The sequence below is a fragment of the Trachurus trachurus genome (assembly GCF_905171665.1).
Source record: "Trachurus trachurus genome assembly, chromosome: 17".
NCBI classification, from domain to species: Eukaryota; Metazoa; Chordata; class Actinopteri; order Carangiformes; family Carangidae; genus Trachurus; species Trachurus trachurus.
In genome coordinates this window covers 13871369-13893416 of record NC_139900.1, presented here as the reverse complement: position 1 = coordinate 13893416, position 22048 = coordinate 13871369, and the positions used below count along the sequence as shown (strand labels likewise).

The 22048-nt window shown below is 41.1% G+C and overlaps 3 protein-coding genes across 3 annotated transcripts; all 3 read right to left on the bottom strand.

The window, feature by feature from the left end:
* Positions 1 to 384: 384 nt before the first annotated feature.
* On the bottom strand, positions 385 to 2644 carry and2 (actinodin2; the record flags this gene model as incomplete). Its single annotated transcript, XM_083991288.1, has 4 exons — positions 385 to 762; positions 996 to 1880; positions 2415 to 2569; positions 2638 to 2644. The coding sequence occupies 4 exons, from the start codon at positions 2642 to 2644 to the stop codon at positions 385 to 387; spliced, it is 1425 nt and encodes a 474-aa protein (XP_083847414.1).
* Positions 2645 to 10590: 7946 nt separating this feature from the next.
* On the bottom strand, positions 10591 to 17772 carry LOC311000240 (COP9 signalosome complex subunit 9). Its single transcript, XM_083990898.1, has 3 exons — positions 17548 to 17772; positions 16078 to 16150; positions 10591 to 11720 (listed from the first exon to the last, which is right to left on the bottom strand). Exons 1-3 carry the CDS (start codon positions 17641 to 17643, stop codon positions 11683 to 11685), a joined length of 207 nt encoding a protein of 68 aa, XP_083847024.1. The 5' UTR covers positions 17644 to 17772; the 3' UTR covers positions 10591 to 11682.
* Positions 17773 to 19176: 1404 nt separating this feature from the next.
* Positions 19177 to 20519, bottom strand: apoda.1 (apolipoprotein Da, duplicate 1; the record flags this gene model as incomplete). The annotated part of the gene is made up of 4 exons (XM_083990935.1): positions 19177 to 19412; positions 19843 to 19928; positions 20047 to 20168; positions 20403 to 20519. 4 exons carry the CDS (start codon positions 20517 to 20519, stop codon positions 19177 to 19179), a joined length of 561 nt encoding a protein of 186 aa, XP_083847061.1.
* Between the last annotated feature and the right edge of the window lie 1529 nt (positions 20520 to 22048).

Below are 22048 nucleotides of genomic sequence, written 5' to 3'. Positions count from 1 at the left end.
AATCTTACCCGCTGATACATAATCTACATAAACTACACCTGCGCTATCACACATCTATACATACCACACTTTTCTACAAACATACATACACAAAGGATTTAAACCACATGTTCTAAGTTGCTTGGCCCTCTATAATTGTTCCCCCTTTATTATAAAAATTGACCAAAAATAGGAAACTTTCAAATTGTGTGAGAAAAAAACAGATTAATTGTGTAAGAGCTTCGATATGTTCCGATTGATGTCATGATTTTGTGATGAACTGATGAATTGTGGAAGGTTTTTGGTCCATTAAGTCCCGAAAACATGGAGACTGCTGTGTTAGTCCCATTTTCTCTTATTGTCTAGCAGAAGCTTTTTGTTCTGTTGTTATGTTACTGTTAGATTTTAATGATGCTGGCTCATGACGCTCTTGAGGAAGTCCTCAAAGCGTGGGGCAGCCACCTTGGCCGGCTCATCAGCGGCGGGCTCATCTGCAGCAGCAGCAGCAGCGGGTTCAGCGCGACGCAGGCGGCAGTTGAAGTCGATCTCTGGGTCACAGTCGGGGTCGGGCAGGATTATGCCGTCCTTCGGGGGCTCTGCGCCGGACGGTGAAACCGATTTGCTGCAGTCGGGGTCGTATGGATGGCAGGCGGGCTTGGCCGGTGCCTTGATGTCGGCCTTGGCCTTGGCGCCAGGCTTCACTGGGGTGCAGTCTTTGTCATAGTGCACATAGCAGTCGTGGCCGTCCTTGGTTTTGCCGAGGACACCGAGCTTGTAGCGGACCTGGTTGATTGATCAATTGATTGATTGATTTTTGTCTTTGGTTCAAAACAGATGAAAAGCAGACTGAAGACAGCAAGTGAAAGCATCATGAAAACACACACTTCACTTCACTACATTATTTAATAAATGAAACGAAAAGGAAGAGACAATTAACAGAACCATTCAACAAGTACGATTACACTAAGTCAAACAGTGAACTAGTTAATCCTAGTAGACGGACTTCAAATTCAGACCTGGTGCTCGGGGATCTTGGGGGGGGGCTTGCGCAGGGCGGCGGCGGCCTTCAGGATGCAGAACGGGTCGGAGCGAGGGTCGCAGGAAAGAGGAGCGGCCGGAGCTGCGGGCTGGTCGCTGGCGGGGAACTCCAGGACGGGCTTGGTGAGGCCGGACAGCTTGGTGGCGGTCAGCGGGTTGCAGTCGGCGTCGAACAGGGGGTTGCAGTGCTGCTCCTTGGGGGGCTCCTCGGCGGTGAGGGGAGCGGCGACGTTGCCCACGCACAGAGGATCGACCGCTGGGTCGCAGCTGGGGTAGAGCAGGTGGTAGAAGCCAGTCGGGGCCTTCTGCACCAGGAGGGGGTGGCAGTAGGGGTCCTTGGGGTCGCATTTGAGGGCAGAATAAGACGGGGCCGGGCCGGGAGCCGGGCGGTAACCGTAGGCCGCTCTCAGGTGGTACTGCAGACACTCCACGTCTTCGGCGTTGCAGATCCTCAGCAGCTCGGTCTTCTGCTCGGCGCTCAGGAAGGGCTCCAGCACGGGGGCATAGTAGTAGAAGCCGGTGGGGCCTTTCAGGGGCATGGGCAGCATCGGGGTGAGGATGGGGGCCGGGACCTTGGCGGGAGCGGGCTCGGGCTCCGCGGCCTTGTGGAGGAGCGGGAAGAGGCAGTAGGGGTCGAGGTAGGGGTTGCACAGCCTGACCGGAGCAGACTTAATGGGGGCGGGCATCATGAGGGCGGCGGTCGGCTTGCTGGTGATCTCTGAGATGCACTCGGGGTCGTCAGAGTCGGCGCATGTCTTGTAGATTTCACTGAGGTGCTTGAGGTAGTGGTTGAACGTGGGCCCCTCCTCTGACCGGTGCTTGTTCTGCAGATAGGCCATGTACAGACGATCCAGATCCTCAATCTGAAGAGCGTGATGAAAGGGAGAGACAAAATGAATAAATCCTCTCTGATCTAGAACGACTCACATGCCACAGAGAATAAAATAGAGAATGAATCTGAAACTAAAGGAATTCAAATGAAGCTTTTGATGGATGAAAACTTTCAGGCAAATCCTCTGTGGAGGAATGCGTGCACTTTTTCAGCTCGCTAGTGTCTTGTTACTCAAACCATGCAGCCTGACTCATAAACCAGAGAGGTCTCGCTGGTGCTGCGAATACATGCCGGAGCATGAGCTGCATTAAAAAGTATTGTCGCATTTTAAGAGGATAATGGAATATTAATATGTTTATATAACTATAGCCTGAGCAGTGAAGCATTATTCTTATGAAAAATAAGTAATTCCTTAAATCTCTCTCTCTCAAAAAGCAGCAGTTTGAATCTGTCCTTCTTCAAACTAATGACGCAAATAGTTGCGTCACTTTTTAGGAGAAGGAAACAGTTTCATAATCCTGACCGAGAGAATCTGAATAATTAATATGAAACAAATCCCACTCACTCCCTCCTGGTTGTGGGTGTCCATGAAGTGTTTGTACCATCCCCAGAAATCTGGCACGCGTTTGAGCTGGGGCAGAGCCAACATGGGGACGTTCCTTCTGTTACGGACAAGTGTCTTCAGGTTGGCCATGGCCTCGGCCTTCACATCACCTGACACTGGACAGGAGAGGGAGAGAGGTGAAGTTAATAAACGGTGCTGTGTGAGTGAAGAAGAGCTCTCTCACTGCTCATAGTTATTTTTAATTCACTATTTATGAGCATGGACAAGAGAGTGTGATTGACTTTCTGTCTTATTGACACCACTTTCATTATGTGAGATGAATATGCAGTTGGAGCCAGCAGAGAGTTAGCGTAGCTTAGCATGAAGACTGAAAACATGACAGACGGCTAGCCGAGCTCTGCTCAGAGGTAAAAGTCCACATACCAGCAACTCTAAGACTCTGTAATTTACATTTACATTTGATAAAAGTAAGTGTATGCTGCCTGTCATATGCTCTATTTCCGTTCTTGTGTTTAGCTACTCTACTCTATATTTACCTTTCAGCCACACATGTGAAATCAGTCTTATCATCAAAAGCAAACTGTGTTTTGTTCGTTTGTGTATTTAAAAAGGCTTCCTACTTTTGATGAGTTTTGTTTGTGGAATGAGATACACAAGACGTTCTTTGGTGTTTGAGTTTAGTAGGTGGACGACATCACGATGTTTGTTGCTGCTGTTATTTTATCTCCCCACTTAGAATTCATATGACGCAGCTCAATACAACAACAACATCACTATCTATGGACAAACTGACTCGCCTTTGAGATACAAACAACAAAAAACAGAGAATTAGCAAACTCTCAGAGTTTCTTTGGCAAGTCCAGTCCAACTTAAACAACTATTTAAGTTGTTTGTCCCTGTGTCCACCAGTAGGGCAAACCTCTCTCATCATGGTGATGATAAATGAGCTTTTCTTTTTGTTTTTAAACCATCCATTAACCCTGCAGAGTTTTTCAATATGTTACTTAAACCATAATAGCCTAATTATTAATTATTAATTGTAATAACTATTACACCACGATTACATTGGAGGTCACCTAACAATAAAATGTAACTAAGTGATGTGAGAAGATGAGCAGCAGTAACTGGTTGTTCAGTTTAATTGTTTGTTAATTTAAAATCAGTAGCCTGTTGAAAAAATAGTAAAAATGCTAAATATGTGCTTGTTTTTCTTAGTTTGGTATCATATAAGTCACATAAAAGCAGGAAATCTCAGCACCACTAAACCTGGACTACAGGATATATGTATGTATAACCATTAAACCTTTCTATCAACAAATAATCTCTGTTTTTCACTAGACAGTGCGGGCATGTTTCTGTGATACAAGCCATAAGCATTGATGTTGCATCTGGAGTTGGATGACACAGGTATCTTCTTTTAAATATCTGTGATTTGAATGACTAAAAGGCCACTGCAGCCCACATGCCACGTCACTGGTCCTTACCTTCCTCCTCCTTCCGCTGCTCCACTGGAACCGCCCCCAGAAACTCTGTAAAACAGCAGCAGCAGCCACATTAGCAGCAGTGGGGATATTAGTTGACTGGGACCAGATGTTGAGCTTTCCCCCTTAACATCGGGGAAAACGCTGATCTGCTAATAAGCCCCTGGGTGAAACACGGCAGGTGCTGGGGCTGTGGCGCCCCAGAGCAGGCTGCGTGAGTCCTGCAGATTAAACGCTCCACACCCCCAACCCAGACCCATACATGTTTAGTTGTTAGAGCAGCCAGAGCAGAGGGGGGGTAGTTTATACAACTTATGGGGGCCCCCTTAATGCTATCCTGTAAAAACTACAAAGCGTGGGCCCTCACAGAAACCAATTACCAATACACAGTTAAAGCAGAAGATGGGAAGGAGGGGACATGTCTGTGTGCATCCCTGTTTCCACAACTTTTGCTCCAGCGGGGGTTTCCTTCAGAAGTTTATGACTCTGAGAAAACAGCCGAGTCAGCTGATTATGGCAGGAACTTCCAGCTTTATTAATATGGAAAATCTCCCAAAGGGGCAAAGATTAATGTCTTTTTTTTTTTTGTTATTTGTTTTATGGGAAGAATATCTTGCTCTCAGCAGGACATGCAACTTTACAGTTAAGGAGATAAGTAATGGTGTCTTTACACCTCTGTGCCACAGATTAATGTGCCAGTGCCCTGGGCTGTAACAAGGACTTTAGAAATAGGCTACAAAGGTCATTACTCCTAATTCCTCTTATATGTCTCCATCTCTTATAAAAAGCTTTGACCAAAAAGAACAGGGGGAGCAGAAATACTCAGCTCTGTGAGGCCTGTACTTAACTAAAATTACAGATGAATTATTGGCTAAATGCACCTATAGTTTCAAAAGTTTAAGTATTTGTCATGTTGACAGATTGTGATATTGTTATATGTTTAATTAATTGTATATTTTTATATTTTACCACTAATTTGTTAATGTTTGTTAAAGGGCCATTTTACAGTTGTACTTGGTCAAAATGGAGATTGTTTAACTACATTGCGCTGTAAACTGATTGAACCTGTAGAAGACATGCTTTAGAAACAGATCACATGTTCTCAATATAACTTGGAGTTGAAAGCAGTGATGTAAAGTACATGCAGTTTAATTGTTTCCTTCCCACCTGTCTGCAACTTAGTATATGAATGTGACAAAGACCAACTTTAAATTGGTCAAACTTTGCAATTAAATTCTCACCTGGTAATAAAACAATCGCTAACAGGAGCCCTGTGTGGATCAGGGAAAGCGATGGTCGTCCAACTCGTGCCATTTTCAGTCTTATGTGCTTCCTGAGGGAAAAGACAGAAACAATATTCAGTGCTAATGTTGGAACAGAGCTGCATTTGCAAGATACATTTCTGGCGGTGACATTACAATGCAGCGACTCGACGATTGATCCCTGCGTCTTTTTGGGTTTTTGTTTAATTTTTTTTCCAGCAAACTGTTGGATATAAGAATCCATGAGAGGACAATGCACGTTGAACAAAGACACAGCTTTTATTTAACTAGTTGATCCCAAGACAATAGTGAGGATTGGGGACATGCTGTAATAGAGCTTTTCAGGGATTAGTGAGAAAAACAAGACTCTTCAATTCAGAATATCAGAATATCAAAAAAGAAAAAGACTGGACTGAACAATCAAACAGGCAGAGGCTTTAGATGTACTTTTCTATTACTGCATGGGTGGATGAGGAGTTACAGCTGCTGTGCTCACAAAGAGAGATTGTCTCCTATAGTTTCACTCAGGCTCAAAGAAGCCGAGGACTTTCTCACTTTTTTCACCCAGTGGAAGATGGAAGTCTCAGGCGTGAAGTGAAACATCTGTCCTTACCTGCAAAGGTGCTGAAGCTGCGGCCTCCTGAGATCACCTCTGGATCCAGCTGCTCTCTTGACGGGGGGTGGGGGGCCTTGCTGCACAGTGGTCAAAGCTGTGTGAACCCTCTACCTCTCGGTTCCCCTGTATGGGACAGACGGCCAGGGAAACATTTTTAAGGAGCTCACTTGATCATTAAAAACAAAAAGGCATGTCGTAGGACTCCGGCGTGCTGTTAGGCGCTCCGGGATTGGCTCCTGTGCTGACATCCATCCAACCAATGGGGGTCCTGTAATTAGAAGAGGCGAGCAGCACGACTGCTCCCAGTGGAGAAACATTAACAAGGTGCCATTTAGCGGCCGGCTCTCTTTCCTCACAGGTTTGGAATTTGGGGTCATCATCATACGAGGTGACATTGTATTTAGTTGATTTTTCAGATTTTAAATTTACATAAATAGCACAGTGGGAGTGGACTGAAAAAAACTGTAAGCTATTAAATCCACACAGCTGCAGGTCTATGTTACAGGAGCGCAGATGTAAGTGCCTGCAGCGATCACAGAGGTGGTGCTGATTAAACAGTGGAAACAGTGGAACAAGAAATAGTCCTGGTACTTCCCTGATGATACAAAAGAGACGACATCCGTTAAAACAACCCAGTGACAAATAAGTAGAAGTAAATAACAACGACTTCCTGTACAACTGTAGATACAGTTTTATGTTATGTTTTGTTCTCTCATCTCCATGAGAGGAAAACTGGCTGCAGAGAATAAAAACTACTCCTGAAATAATAATTGTGTTGCATCAGTATATTGACAAATATGTTGCTCAGGATGCCACGCTTCATTTCACTGATGCAACACTATACAAGCAGCAGTAGCACCAGACTCCTACCTACAGTATCTATCTATCTATCTATCTATCTATCTATCTATCTATCTATCTATCTATCTATCTATCTATCTATCTATCTATCTATCTATCTATCTATCTATCTATCTATCTATCTATCTATCTATCTACTGTATCTAGTGATTGTGATTCTGTAAGTTACTCTGCACAGACCAACAGAGAGTTTCAAAGATGCGTCTTCACACATGTGTATGTTTTTATTCAGCAACATGGAGGCTGGAGCTGGAGTCGTTAGAGGAACGAGGCCTCGTACAGCAGGTCACTAATGAAGCAAACTGCTGCTGCTGTTGCTGTAGAAGCCAGAGCCATTAGGACCAGCATGCCAACAGCGCTGTTTGTTTGGTCCTGGTGCTCGGATTGTGCCACGTCGCCTGCACAGCCTACAGCCTGCGTCAGTGGAATATACACAACATGTGTAGAGCTATGGAAACAAGAGACAGAGGCTGACTGTTTGTATATACAGTACGTGTGTGGTTATTTAGATTATGTATTGTTTAGAATAGAACAGTAGGCAGTGTTTGGTTTGTTTTTTGTGATATTTGGTTTTGTATAGCTAGTGGCAAAAACTGGATATATTAACGATATTATCTGATTATCCATTGCTGTTTGTTTGGACTTGGACTTGTCAGCTCATTAAAGGGATACAGGTACTTCAACATTTTGGCAAATTGGCCCATTGCTATAATCCCTGTAGTTTTAGGAGTAGGTTTATTACCTTTAATTGTCGGTGCAAGCTATTTTTAGAACGGCGGAGCAGAGCCGCGAGCTGCTCAGAGCTACGCTACGGAGGCTAATGGGATTTCTTGGTTTCCCTCATCAAATTAATACACAATCCAACAACTCCAAAACGCTCTGGTGGACAAGTTGTGACCTGCACATTCACCACGCTATGAGATAATAACAGAACGTTACCAGAGTTGTTTTAGAGGCAAATGCAGAGACTGCTTGCTGAAAAACTGCAACCCAACAGGAACGCGCATCAGTGGTTTTACATGAATTTACCTCTAAAACAACTCCATCTCATAACATTCTGTTATTATCTCATAGCGTGGTGAATGTGCAGGTCACAACTTGTCCACCAGAGCATTTCGGAGTTGTTGGATTGTGTATTTGATGAGTTTGATGAGGGAAACCAAGAAATCCCATGAGCCTACCTAGTGTAGCTCTGAGCAGCTCGCGGCTCTGCTCCGCCGTTCTAAAAATAGCTTGCACCGACAATTAAAGGTAACGAACCTACTGCTAAAACTATAGGGATTATGGCAATGGGCCAATTTGCCAAAATGTTGAACTATCCCTTTAACACTCTCCAACCTGTGTTTGTACAGCCTAATCAATCAATGTATGTATCTATCTTTCACATTTCTCCACGTACCTCCAGGTGTCTGCAGAAGCACCTCTGGGATAATAGCATCATGGCTGGGAATCCCTTAATTAAAATGGCAGAGCTTTGGTTGTAAATGTCAATATTTTCTATATTAAATTAAAAACTAAAAACTAAACTTAGTCATTCGGCCTTGAGGATCTTCTGCTGCTCAGTTCCTGATACTCCCTCACCTTATGAATGATGATGACTCAGCCAGGGCTGTGATCCCTGCAGTTTACTCATTTAAGAAGAACCGATGCCGTCACATAAAGAGGCAAAAAAAAAAACCTCTCCTCCTCTCCTTCAGTTTGAAGCAGAACAGGCATCAGGAGAGACGTCGGTCTCCTTCATGGAATAATTCACGACAACATAAGAGAAGATTTGGGGTAAGGAAACCTCATTAGGCGCCTTGAACTACTTTGTGAAAAAGAAAAGCTCATTAAAAACACAGACCCTTGTTAAATGATGATGGCTGTCAAATGGTTTTATGTAAACTCTTTAGTTGTGGTTCAAGTTGCAAGTCACACACAAATAATTCAACAGTAAATCACTACTGTGATTATCAATAATTAAAAAGTGTTGTGTTGCCGGGTAAGAGAAAGAGGAAAAGTTTAATTGAACTTACAAACAAACAACTTCTGAATTTAATATCTGAGAGCTTCAAATGCAAAAGAGAAGAGGAAAAAAAAGTCAAACTAATGAATGTTGTGACAGTGAGTGGGTTACGTATAATTTCAAATGTGTTTTCTAATTCGGAGTTATCGGTGCTGACGTCCAATAAAGTTTATGTGCATAGAATCAAAATCTCAGACATTTGGTGAATTGTTTATGCAAATGTTGCAGTCAGTTTCTACAGAGAAGAATAACCAAGTGGATGCTTTTGTTGGGGCTCCTTGTGTGTCCATGCATAGTGTTGTAATGGGCCCAACATGATTAACCCTTTGCATTAGATGTTTCCTATGGCACCGACAGTAGGTTCAACATCTGTGATCCAGAGAGAAACACCACTGGATGAATTCCTGTGACCTTCTACACAGATTGTCATGGTCCTCAGATGATCAACCACACCCACTACAATGATCCACTTTTAAGTGCCGTCATTAGATCACGATTTGTCTTTGGTTCACTTTAGTTTATATGCAAAACTAATCTCATTCCCATCATCCTTGGGTGTTTTAGTTAGTTGTTACAAATAAATAAATTGCCTTAGTGCAAACACAGTACAAAAACACGATGAACACTGTAACAGATAGGCTTCTAATAATTGTGCTAAACATCAGCATGTTGACATTATCATACCAAGTTAGCATTTAGCTGGCAGCACTGCTGTGTGACTGCAGACTCTCAGTCTTGATGATGAAATACAAATAACAGTCTGTACGTGTCTAATATCCACAACGTCCTGCACAGCCAGGATTCATTTCTGTTCCTTTCCAGATTCAGAAGTTATATATAGTTATAGTCTAATAAAGTTGATTATTTCCTGCTATTAACCAACACCTCTGTTAATTGGCCCTGATCCTTGAGTTTATGCTTCATGTTGTGAACGCCAGTCAGACAGGATTTGGTGTGCACTGCTGATTAATGCCCAATCAAAAGGTTTTTGTTTTCTGTGTTTTTCTGTTTTTTTTTTTTTTTTAAGTATAATTAATACTTTTGTCTTCACTGCTGGACGTGGCTGTGCTGACAGTACGGTTCTCTGTTTTGCTGAATCCGTATACAGAAAGCTTTTAAAAACTTGCAGTTAGCATTTTGTGCTCTTCACAAGCTTATCAGTCCACAACTTGTGCTGAATAGTAATAAAACTTCAATATCCTCTTGCTCAGACTGTAAATATTATTGACCCCCCGGCCTCAGATCAGCTCGCCCCTTGGTGCAGAGTCTCTCATTACACAGTAAATGCCTAAGAGTTGAGATTTGATCAGATCTAAATAACAGACAGAGGATGCAAAGAAAAAATAAGACACATCTCACTCTCTCACACACATGTTGTATAGACAACATTTTAAAGCAGTCTTTTCATAAAGTGGTGATGTAATCTGCAGACACAGCACTATTTGTGCTGTTTAGCTCAGCTGATAGTTGCAGATGCCAACAACCTTTTCTTGCTAAAACTCAGCTGGCTTCCTCATATGTGAGGTACGTGTATGATGCTCTGAAAATTCCCATATCTTACTTTGTGTATTAGCTGCAGTTTATCACACTCAGTGCCTCCTGATGCTCCAGCTTCCCTGAGATTAGTTTTCACAGTCTGTGCTTTATATTCCTGAAATAAACTGAGATATCCTGCAGTGTAAAGATTGTAATGGAACAGTTTAATAGTCTTATAATTAATCTTTTCATCATCTCAGCAAAGGGCTGTGCAGTATGGATAGATAAATATCACAGTTTGACATTTTTTTCTCCATATGATGAAATGACTAGTGTGGGTGGAAGTACATGGAGGTTAAAAGTTCATTTTTAGCACAACACGCAAGCTAATTTTCCGATCATTATCTCCATTTATCTGTTTATTGGTTTTTCTCTATACGATAAAAAAAAGTAAGAATCGACACTTACCAGTTTGTTAAAACAGAAGTTGTTTTCAAGTGACTCCTCAAATTAGTTTCAGGTTAGTTTATTATTTCAGCCCCGCATGTGTGATGGTGTCTGCTCAGATATCGCAAAATATTCAAAGTTCACATATTTTTTAACTTCCTAGGAAAAACATAATTTTGATTTCATAGCCAAGCGCTGAGAAAAATTACATTTGCTGATGAAGATCATGAGATATGATCATAATGTGTCAGTGCAAAGAAATGTGATGCATTGGATTAAAAACTCTTTCATGACTCATTTTGTCACTTAATTAGTGTGGTATAAATAGCTGACAGATAATATCCGCTCTTTAACCCCGACTTCAGTTTGTGCAGTTTGTTTTCAAAGCATTCAATTTAATAACAATAAAATATAAGAATGAAACCATTAGGGTGATTTCTATTTTCCAAATCATACTACTTTCACTGTAAAAGCATCTTTGAGTTTAAATCGATATTACCAAGATGTTACAAAATCCACATGCACTTAATGCTTCATATATAAAAGTGGTATTTATTGAGTTTCAACCAGTCACACATAGACGTCCATCACAAAAATTTGAGTGTGGTTGCGTAACTGCTGTACACATATGTACAAATTCATGATGTAACACTGGTATAAAAACCAAAACTGAGCATGAGCGACTGTGCGACACACCGTCATACAAATAATTTAAGCAGGCCATCATTTATCATATACCATCTGCAGCATGTTTAGGGGCGACAGCACATGGAGCCTCTGCCCGTCATATGTATAATTACGCTCCTAACAGGTGTTCTCCAGCACTCTGAAACCTGCAATCCAGTTTAGAAGCAGTCAAAGACATGAGCACGATACAAGCTCATAATTTTAACATACCATATATGAAGGAATCCCTGGGATCTTAAGAATTTCACAACATCTGGAGCCGGGGACGACTTTTTAAGGATGTTTTAAAAAGCCTGAAACTAGGACAACTATGAAAGGAAATTGTATGTCATTAGACAGTAAATGGCTGGTTTGCTTTCCACAAAAAAAATGTGGCGAGGAGTTGTGTGAATATCATCCATCATCCCGGCGAGGACGTGCTGACATGTCCGTCTCACTGGATGTCTTCGTCATCGAACAGATCTTCAAAATCTGAGGAGGAAGGAAAACAAAAACACGATTATAACGGCCAAACTTACATAACAGCTGCACATACGCTTTCAAACGTTTCTGCAAACCAGGCATTTTCTCATAAAGTGTTGGTGGGTCAAGGGGGTGCAGGGTGATAAAAGTAAAAGGATCTGGGAATGCACTTGGTGAGGGGTCTGCAGCGCGGCCTTCCTGTGGGTCGGACAGTTTGTGAGGTCGGAGGTTAGCGGGAGAACTGTATGAACATGCACGATAATGTGTGCCACATCCTCTGCTGCAGGTAAACTCTCTTTTACACTCATATGCATTCATTTATTCAGTCTTTGTTTATTTGTCTGACCTGTAGTGTGATGGATTGTGCTGTATGTTCGCTAATGTTTAATCACCGGTTGCAGATTCATTAAAAGTGGGAATTTGGTGCATTTTCTTCAACATGTACATAAGTAAACCGAGTATTTTTTGAGTTTTGGACTGAGTCATCTGAATACATTAGGTTGGGCTGTGGAAAATCATGATGGACATTTTTCACAGTAGCAACACTAGGAACAACAATGAATTACTCAGAAAAATAATTGCAAGAAGAATGAATCGCTTCTGAAAATAGAAACTTCTGAAAACACACATCATAAATCCCTGAAGCCTAATGTGATGTTTCTAAAGCCAAATGTATTTCGTTTTTGTACGTATTTTTTCTTGAAAAATGACTCATAAACATTAATTAATTATCAAATACGCTGTTTTGTTTTGTCTCAATCTATTCGCTGCTACAGCTCCAATGAAAAATCTAAGAACCTGGTTCAGACAACATAAGCAGCCGGCTCCTTGTGCTTCCTTTATATCAAATCTCTACAGATCTTTTACCAGCTGCGAGCAAGAATCTGCTGAACTCACATTTACATTAAGTGCATAATATAACCACAGACACATGGTAAACACGCACGCGAGGAGGAAGGCAGAGCCCAAAATGCCCATGTGTGTGTGTGTGGCCGACACTTTCCTGTACACAAGCTGTTGTTTAATATAAATGAAGTTTACTCAATCGCTATCGAACAGTCTGTTCTCAGCTTACATGGTGAGCAGCACATTGTGTGCAGCCTGAGTCTCCCCACAGCAATTTGCTGTGAATATATGTTGTCTGTTCGTCCTATTTGTGCACAAAGAGCTGTTTTCAAACGTGTCATCAAACATACAAAACACTGAAAATCGGCGACGGACGCGGCGCAAAGACAGTGCATGATGGAAAAACAACATGATGGGCCTAATGAAAGCCTTTTCACACACAAACAAACAACACACTACATACAATGAAAGACAGGTGCCGTCGGGTGAACACAACTCATTGTGTCATGTTGTAACTGCTGGGACAATGTTTTTCTTCTCAGACTCTCACATTTCAGGGCAGTTGTTGAAAGTTTAAGGCAAAGGTTCAAGTAAAGAGCTGCTTTTAGATTTTCCAAGAAATGATGAAATCATAATATGAATCAATACCACAAGATAAATTATACATAGTGTCATTGATAAAATTGTATCACCAACTTAACAAAAGAATTACAGCCTATACTACAGAGCGTTTCTAAAAAGGCTCAGTGCACGATTTATACTTCACCTTAGCGATACCACAGTTTCATATTACTCCAGGAGGCAAGGGCCATTTATATATTTAGAGCTAAAAACAATCATTTTCCTGGGAGCTGCTGTAACCTGAATACCTCTCAGCAGCGTAGAATAACACGCATTACAAAAAACTGTCACGGCAGTTTTACTTCTGTGGCCTCGTAAAGAAATTAAATGAGTGTGACACCGATTGTTTAAATGAATGAACGTTTAAAATCCATTTACAAATGTAGGCCAAGGGATTGGAAGCTGCTTTCACTGAGCCTTCAATGAGACCATTAAGTGGTACACATCTCCATCAGGAGGAGGAGGAGGAGGAGGAGGAGGAGGATAAAGGCTGCCACCCTAAATGAGCCTCACATCCATCCAGAGCTCCTGCTGAGAAGTCTGTGTGGAATTTGTGTCGCACATGGCAAGAAGTTTCTGTGGCTGTTTGATGTAGCAACGCCTCAGGACAGAGATCACACTACATTATAAACCACAGTTTGTAAAAAAACAAAAAAAAACAAGGGGGGTGTGGGGCACTAGGAATGTTTTGGGGGGCAGTAAAGGAGGTCCCTGCTGTGGAAGCAGCAGTGCACCGACGCCCAGGGGTGGGAGAACATCATGTGCTAATAGATTCAATCTGCACCGACTGACAACCTCCTATTTGAAGATGACAGCTCCCTGAAGTTCACTTTAAATTACCTGATGGACAAAAATAACCTGCACTGATACTCGTATTTGTGAAATGCGTTTAGAGCACTGTAACAGCTCAGGATGTAAGAATGGATCAACCCTTTTGAAAACTAGAGTTACGGCCTCGCAGTTGTCGGCCTGTTGCAGGAAACATGGTCGTACCTTTTTTTTCTTGTTCTGGAGTTACAGCACTGAATAATGGTCAGATGTGTTTAAGCAGAGCATTACGATTAAATAAATGTAAAATATATTTGCATCATCAGTTTGAGCATAAAAAATTTGCATATGTATTTGTGATTTAAAGGGACAGTATGGGACTTTATTGGCTTTTTATTGACAAAAATCAAATATCGCTTTCATAAATACGTATTTCACTGAAGTGGAATCGCGCCCGCATACAAACGAGCGCTTTCTCGTACCTTTGAATGAGATGTTACAAGTTGTTACAAACATACAGGGGGGGGTTCACCGAACCTTCTCTGCCATGTTGAATCGCCATGTTTTACGTTCAGTGTCACCGTGGCTGTAAGTAACCTCAAACTCGGGCCGCCGGAGCTTCTCGGCTCGGGGAGAAAGTTTTCCAGACAGCGCCTGTTAAAACTGTCACCACCGTGTAGCTAGTGTGAGGAAGGACGGAGGCACTGGTGTTGCCTTCAGGTGCAGTCAGACACCTGAATGACGCCGTGAGTGACGCCGTCGGCAAACCAACTGGATGTTATTTTACTCGACGAGAGAAAGCCGGTAAAACGTGGGTCAGGTAAACAATACGACATCACCATGACAACATATTGTCACGCCTGTATTGTTTTGCCTCGTGCTGGCGGACCGTTTGTTTACATAGAGGCTTGTTTATCCTGATACATGCAGCGTGTGTTGTTTTTCTGACTTCTGCCCGAGTTTACGTAAACGCAACAGCAAGAATACGTGCCGACATGCAACCGCACCGCTAGATGGGGGTAAATCTCACATACTGTCCCTTTAACACCAAAAACATGTTTGTGAGGTCAAGGAAATGACCTTTGTAACCTGAGATATCGGGAAACGAATTAGATGGATGGATGGGTTGCGCAAAAAGAAAATGCCTCTGGCAGCAGCTCTCAGCTGCACAGAGACATTAAAAATTAAAGTTAGAGAAACAACTTCTGGATGTTTATTCTCTGATATTTTAATTAAGAATTTGTACTTTTGCCAAAATCCAACACTGGCACAATGAACAAGTAAGTAACTAAATAATGTCTGTGGTCTTTGACTCACGGTGCCCAAAGTATTTGGCCTCAGTAGATTTGGACACTGTGTATTTAAAGGGCTATATCTCTCTCTCTCTCACACACACACAGTTACTTCTATATTTATGTAAACCTACTTAAATTAAAGTTCAGACTTGGCACTTTAATGTGGCATGATGCATTTTTTATTTCCACCACTAACTGTACTGAAGCACAGAGCCCAGAGTGCAGGAGCTCAGTGTGTGAAACAGCCCTGGTATGTAGGTTTTACTCTATTAAACTAGAGGAGCAGAGTGGAGAAGCTCTTGACACCAGCAAGTTAAAGTAACATTAGCTTTAGCGAAGCCAGTCCCAAACTCCTCCTGCTGGACTGGAGAGGTACACTGACACATTTTCAAGGACATTCGCTCATGTACATACAAAAGTGTGGCTGAAATCCTAGACAGATGATGCTGACACGGTTTGCAAAAATGGGATTAAAATTTGTCATTAAGAAAAAACCTAAAATGTTTGCCCATGAATCACTGCTATTAGTAGTAAACATTCAATATTAAGATTTTTAGAAAACTCTGTTTTTCCATTTTGTTGAAATCTTCATCAGTATAATCAATCACATGCTGACGCCGATTTATGAAGATAATTGAAATGAACTGTGTGGTCAAAAATGGGTATATTATCCTTTAAAACATAGACATAAAGCTGATGGAAAATGCAAAATGAGCAATATTAGGCAGATAACACTGATTTGATACTGACCTATTGGTTCAAAGCAATTAAGTCATTTTTTGAGAATCCCAATTTGTCATGTGTGTCAAGCTGCAAGTGTGTGAAAAAGTCTTTACCATTGAAGAAGTCTAAATGAACTGCCTTCTCATTGGCAGCCAGATCCATCAGCAGTCCTGTGCTTCCCCCAGCCTGCAGGAAAACAAACATGCAGCTCAGAGGAAGTTACCAATTTAACCCAGGGAATTGAAGGTCAGACAGCAGCTTACTGCGGCCAGAATAAGTGCCTGTTATATAAAACCATGATTACATGAGTTACTCTACTGCTATCACACATAAAACTGAGGTCGAGCATAAGAGATCTAGAAATTATGATCTTTTATTTATACCCCTGCAGCTGCCTGTTTTCACCGTGACAGACGGCTCATAAATCCCAATGTCAACTTTTTATCAAAGGTTTCACTTCAGGCATCTATTTTGTGAAATGAATTAGATTAACAAGATACTGATAAATGTTTCATGCTCATACTGTGCTCAGAAGTTGGTAGCTGCAAGTTATGTCACAATATTTTACAATCATCATCAGCATCGTGCTATTTTCATATAAGCTTTTTAATATTTCACAAATGAATCCATTAAGCCAACTTGATTTTGTATCAACATCCAAGGCTGCTGATGGTGGAAATGTTTTCTTGGCACACTCAATACCAATCAATCATGATCTAAATGCCACAGCCTGTCTGGGTGTTGTTGCTGACTATATGAGCACCCATTCATGGCCACTATTATTTACCATCTTCCAACATGAATATGCATTTAGAGGAATGCTTTTTATGGAGATTAGCTAAATGTGCATAAGATGTTACACTACCTTCATCCACATGCAGAGCAGAAAGTAAAGTTTTCGTTAAGAGTTTATAATAAATACACACTATTAGGCTACTAGTTAAGCATTAAATACTGAATTCATGAATACTCATTAGTATATAGTTTATAAACACAGTAGGCTACTCATCATTGATAAGCACTAACTGTATTTATAAACTAGGCCTACATACAAATGAGTATTCATGCGTTATAAAAGAAGAATTCAGTATTTATTAATGCTTAACTAATGCTTAATAGTAGGTAGCCTACTACTACTTATTGTTAAGTTTTACCAAGTTTTCCAACATTTTGATGACAGCATGTCTCAAGAAGACCTGAGACTGTCGCGAGAGCAACGGGGAGCGTCACCCAGCGTTACTATGGTGATGCCAATAAAGTGCTCACCTTGTGTGTTTACTATTTTATGTAGCATTAAATACTGATATAGATATAGATATATTACAAACGGTTTAGCAGTTATTCAGTTTATTTTAAATGCTTTTAATACGTGCAAGATTATAGTGCACTTAACGTCTAAGTTAGCTATCTGAGAGCAGCGACATTAGCATTAGCATGTGTGACATTATCAGAGATTATTAGTAATAATCAAGTTCATATTACATAAATGGCTTGTGAAATATTAATCTTTCGGACTGTAAAACGTCTGTTATACGTTTATATCGTGAATGAGCTAACGGAGCTAACGGAGCTAACAGACTGACCTCGTCCAGGTCCACGTACGGTCCGGCGCCTTCAGGAAACATCTCGTCCACTGCGGGTTTCATGGCGGTCGAGTTGGACTGGTCCTTTAGTGGCATAGATGAATGAACAAATCGCTTTCTATTTTTGGAAGGACAAAATGTTTAACATCCAGCTGCTCTCCGAACCACATAAGCTAGTGGGGCACCATCAGCTGCTACACACAGAGCTCAGTCCGCCTGGAAAATAAATCCGACGTAAAACAAACAAGTCAGGAGACAAAGGTTCCGCTGCTGCTTTCAACAAGTGTAAATTGACCTCATAATGTCAGATGTTTTAATTTTTACTCCATGTGCATCCAACAGAATTTATTGTGTTTTGTGCCATTGTTAGTCGGCAGGATTATTAGAAAGTGTAATGTAAGATAATTAAGAAAATTAAGATTTTGTTGTTGTTGTTTTATAAAGTAAATGCTGTGTCATATATACTGTATTTATAAAATGTATTTTCAATGGCAATGGTAACTTATGGTTAAGTATTACAAGTCTTTTAATTGTCTTAATGAGTGACTTGGTATGATTTTAGATATATTGTACATTTTATTGTAACGGTATAGCCTATGTACTTTTTTTCTTACTTTCTTTCTTTTACTAGAAGCCAGGAGTTGGAAACTAGCATTAGCTATAATTTTGTATGCAGAACATCAGGATGGGGTTTGAATACCAGTAAATTGTATGTGGTCATTTGGTTATTATGTTGCCTGGGTCAACAGTAGAAGAGTTTATTATTGCTTAAAGGCCCAAGTCTGACTTCCTTGGCTTTGGTTTGGGTTGTGTCTCGTGCAGCATGGCTCTGCATTTTAAGCACCTGTCTAAAGAGACAGCGACCAAGCAGGTGGATGAGGAGTCTGCCACAATCCCCCGCTCTCTGAAAAGAAAGTCTAAATTTTCTAGGAGCTCAGGCTCAGTCAATTCGACGATTGGGATTAGACTCCGAGTGTGTTGAGCCTCTTGTTTTTGAATTATTTACAGTCCAAAACACAAAGATCTTCAAGTTACTAACTCCATGAAGAGAAGAACATTTGAAAACTGCAGCCAATTATTTTAAAAAGAAGTGTTAAAAATGATTATTCAAAACTGTCAAAATTGTGTTCAAGAAATGTGGAGATCTTGTAGGAATAAAGTAAAATCACATGAGATAAGTCTAATTTGCTTTTATTAACTCAAATTAAACACGTTATGTTTCCAATTTGTGGTATAAACATCAGATTCACTCAATTTTCTTTATCTTTACAATTTCTCAGGCTGCTGCATATGAAACAACACTTTTTCTGATGACAAAATAGACTGCTTTGCTGAACAAACTTTGCAAAAAAAGATTATTCTTAGCTTGTAATATCAACAATCAGTGATGATGTGGGTCAATTATTATGACATAGTATTCATTATGCTTTCATAAATTACTTCATATAAAGCACAGTATATAAATGCAGTTATTTTTGTCTTGTAAAGATCAATATATTATCTTAAAAAAGGACTGAAAACTCTGCTCCATAAACAAACTGAGCGACACATATTAGTCAGAGATGAACTCCGTCTCTCCCTCCTCCTCGTCACCAACAGTGCCATCTTGTGTTGCGTTCCCAGTGCTGCTCACAGAGTTTTCTCACAGCCCTGCTGCCTGCTGGCGATCATCCTGGTCACGTCGATGTTGTTGTTGGCGAAGGTCTCCTTTGCTTTCTCGATGGTTGCCCCCGGCAGCGTGCGTGTTCGCGCCAGTATCCAGGCAAAGTCGACGTGGAAGAGCCTCAGGATGTCCGTGCAGGAGTAGACCAGGGCGGTGTTTACATAGTCAGTGGACACGATCCAGTAAGGGGAGTAGGGCAGGACTACAGTGAAGGTGTGAGATTTAAGAAGCACAAAATTAGATCAGATCAATAGAGCCCAGGGCCGTTGTATAGGGGAGAAAGGTGATGATAATTCTAGGGGCCCAGCGACCATAGGGCCCACAAAAAAACCTAGTAGTCTAATCTTTGTATGACTGAATTATTCTGCATATGACCCTGACTAATACTCATAGTAATGCTGCATTAGCATCAAAACAAAGTAGGCTAAATAAAAAATGATAATACATACGTAGTCTAAGAAAAAAAACTGGAAAAGTTAGGGGGTAGGGGCCCACTTTAGTATTCTTTCAGGGGGCCCAGAATCCCTAGCAACGGCCCTGATAGAGCCTCCTTGAGAAAGTCCCCAAGTAACTCCCTAAACTAGAGTCGCTTATTCTCAGAGCTAAAAAAAACAAAGTTAAACTGAACTCACCATAGGAATAACTGATCCCCAGCTTGGCCGGATTCTTGATGTCTTCTATGACTCCGGTCCCTTCGATTTTCTTCAGCTCTCCTTTTCTGTTTGATGTGAGATTCAAATTCTATGTTACAGTAGGTTAAAAGAAAATAGACGCCATGCAAGTTATAACCTCCTGACCCCACATCTGGCAGAAAGAACTTGCAGAAAAGGACTCACAGTATTTCAGAGCTGACCACTCGAATGGAGTTGTCTGTCCTCATGGTGAAATTGGTTTCAATGCATCGACCTTTCTCAAACTGGGCCGGCAGCTTGGCGATTTCAAACCATCTCCCCATAAACTGTGAAGGTAAAAACACACACAAAGTCGAAGACAATTTAAAACACTGTGAGTGGAGACTCTGCATAAATCTACTTTCAGTAAACCATTCTGTACCAGCACTGTACATCTACTCTGGATCTGAATACATCCTCCACCACTAAAATAGTTATTAACATAATTATTACTGGCTGCTTCCTACTGGATGAAAAAACCCACACACACAACAGTATAGTAGCCTATGTATTGTTTGTACCAGTTTGAGGTTGAATGCAGGTTGAACGCCCGGCTCTGGACACGGTCCCCAGTGCGGTACCTGAGCCCTGATGAGCGGGAGAATGAATACAAACACCAGCACAAAAGATAACTTCATAGTGAGACAGGCCTCTGCTACCTGCAGAAAGAATAAAGAGTGAAAATATCAAATCAATATGAGCAGGGTAACCAGTGAACAGCATTCATGTTATTAAAACCAAAATAAAAAGTCACAGGCAAGAAAAAATGCTTGGTTTCTTGTTCTAACGCTCTTGAGTATCAGTTTTGTTATTTTATCATAAAATACATCAATATATATATGTTTTCCTACCTCCACGGCCCAGTGGTTCAGATATGTGCTCTCTCCCTTGGACAAATCCTTGGTATTTGAATTTAGACGCGTTGCTCGTTGAGGTTTTGCGCTGCTGCTCCTCTGTGTCATCAATGGGCGTCTTTGTGTGGAGCCAGCCTTATTTCAGACATGAAGTAAACTATTAGCAAATTGGAGTCATGGGGGACATGCCGGTAGAAATGATAGAAAACAATCTGGGTGTTTCCGTGCCCTAGATGAGCAGGAATGTGGATTTTTTTTTCTTTCTGTTTGTTTGCAAGTGAATATCTGAGGGTGTGAGGAAGGGAAGGAGGCCTGCAGGTTGTAAAGCTGCACAGTGTCAATATCGACACAACAGCTTCTAAATAAATGAAGGTAAGTAGGAAAGGAAAGTAGATGATCCACTTTATTTCCAATGTGGCCTCGTTGGTTATGCAAAGTAAACGAGTAAATAAATTGGATTTGATCTAATTCAATAATATTTAGTCATGTCCACGCCACAATAACTTACTCCCACTGTCCCATTTGACCAACTGTAAACCCTATGAGCCCTAATTGTACAAAGACTGTGATGACGCACCACCTTGCTCTGAACTGAGATGTGACCTCTGTGGTTTTAGAGTGACATGTCCCCTCCACCTCTGCAGATTCCTTCTCAATGATCTCCTGACATTTCCTCACCGGGTCAGACTGTGGCTGCACTGAGCAGTGTCAGTGTTTAAGGGTTTTGTTTTGTTTTTCCTGAAAAACAGAGCATTCATCTCTTAAAGTGACAGATTCAATTTAGGTTAAAGTGAGTTGGGATTGTAAAACTGGAAGTGTTGAGCTCCTGTGTTAAAGTAAAACGGAAGCGACTCGGTCATTGTTTACAGGTACATCGCTGGGTTTGATTATGGGTCCTAATTTTGAATGGTTTTTGATATTGTGAAAACTGATATGTTGTTAGGTTAAAGGTGTTGTAACATGTTTATTTTGCATCTGAAAAAGTCATTATAACATTAATTTCATAATCAAAAAGTTTCCTTTCAACCACAACAAACCTAATTTTCAAGGAAAACTAAACAGTAACACTTACATTAGCTACTAAATCTTGATATCAGATGACGCATTATTTTTAAGCATTGTCTACTAAAACATAAGTAAGAAAACAAAGGATAACATGATAAAACCTCAGAAACCTTTAGCTACTACATTGGCCATACTTACAACACTTGGCTTAAAAAAGACAACAAAACATGTGACGTGTCAGCTGCATTGGCCTTAATAATCAGCTGACACTGGGCAGAACGCAATTAAGATGTAATGATGTCAGTGGA

Coding starts and splice junctions, on each gene's coding strand:
- LOC311000240 (XM_083990898.1), bottom strand. CDS start 17,643: ATGCCACTAAAGGACCAGTCCAACTCGACCGCCATGAAACCCGCAGTG. Junction 16,151..17,547: donor CGTACGTGGACCTGGACGAG/GTCAGTCTGTTA, acceptor GTTTTCCTGCAG/GCTGGGGGAAGCACAGGACT. Junction 11,721..16,077: donor TCATTTAGACTTCTTCAATG/GTAAAGACTTTT, acceptor CTTCCTCCTCAG/ATTTTGAAGATCTGTTCGAT.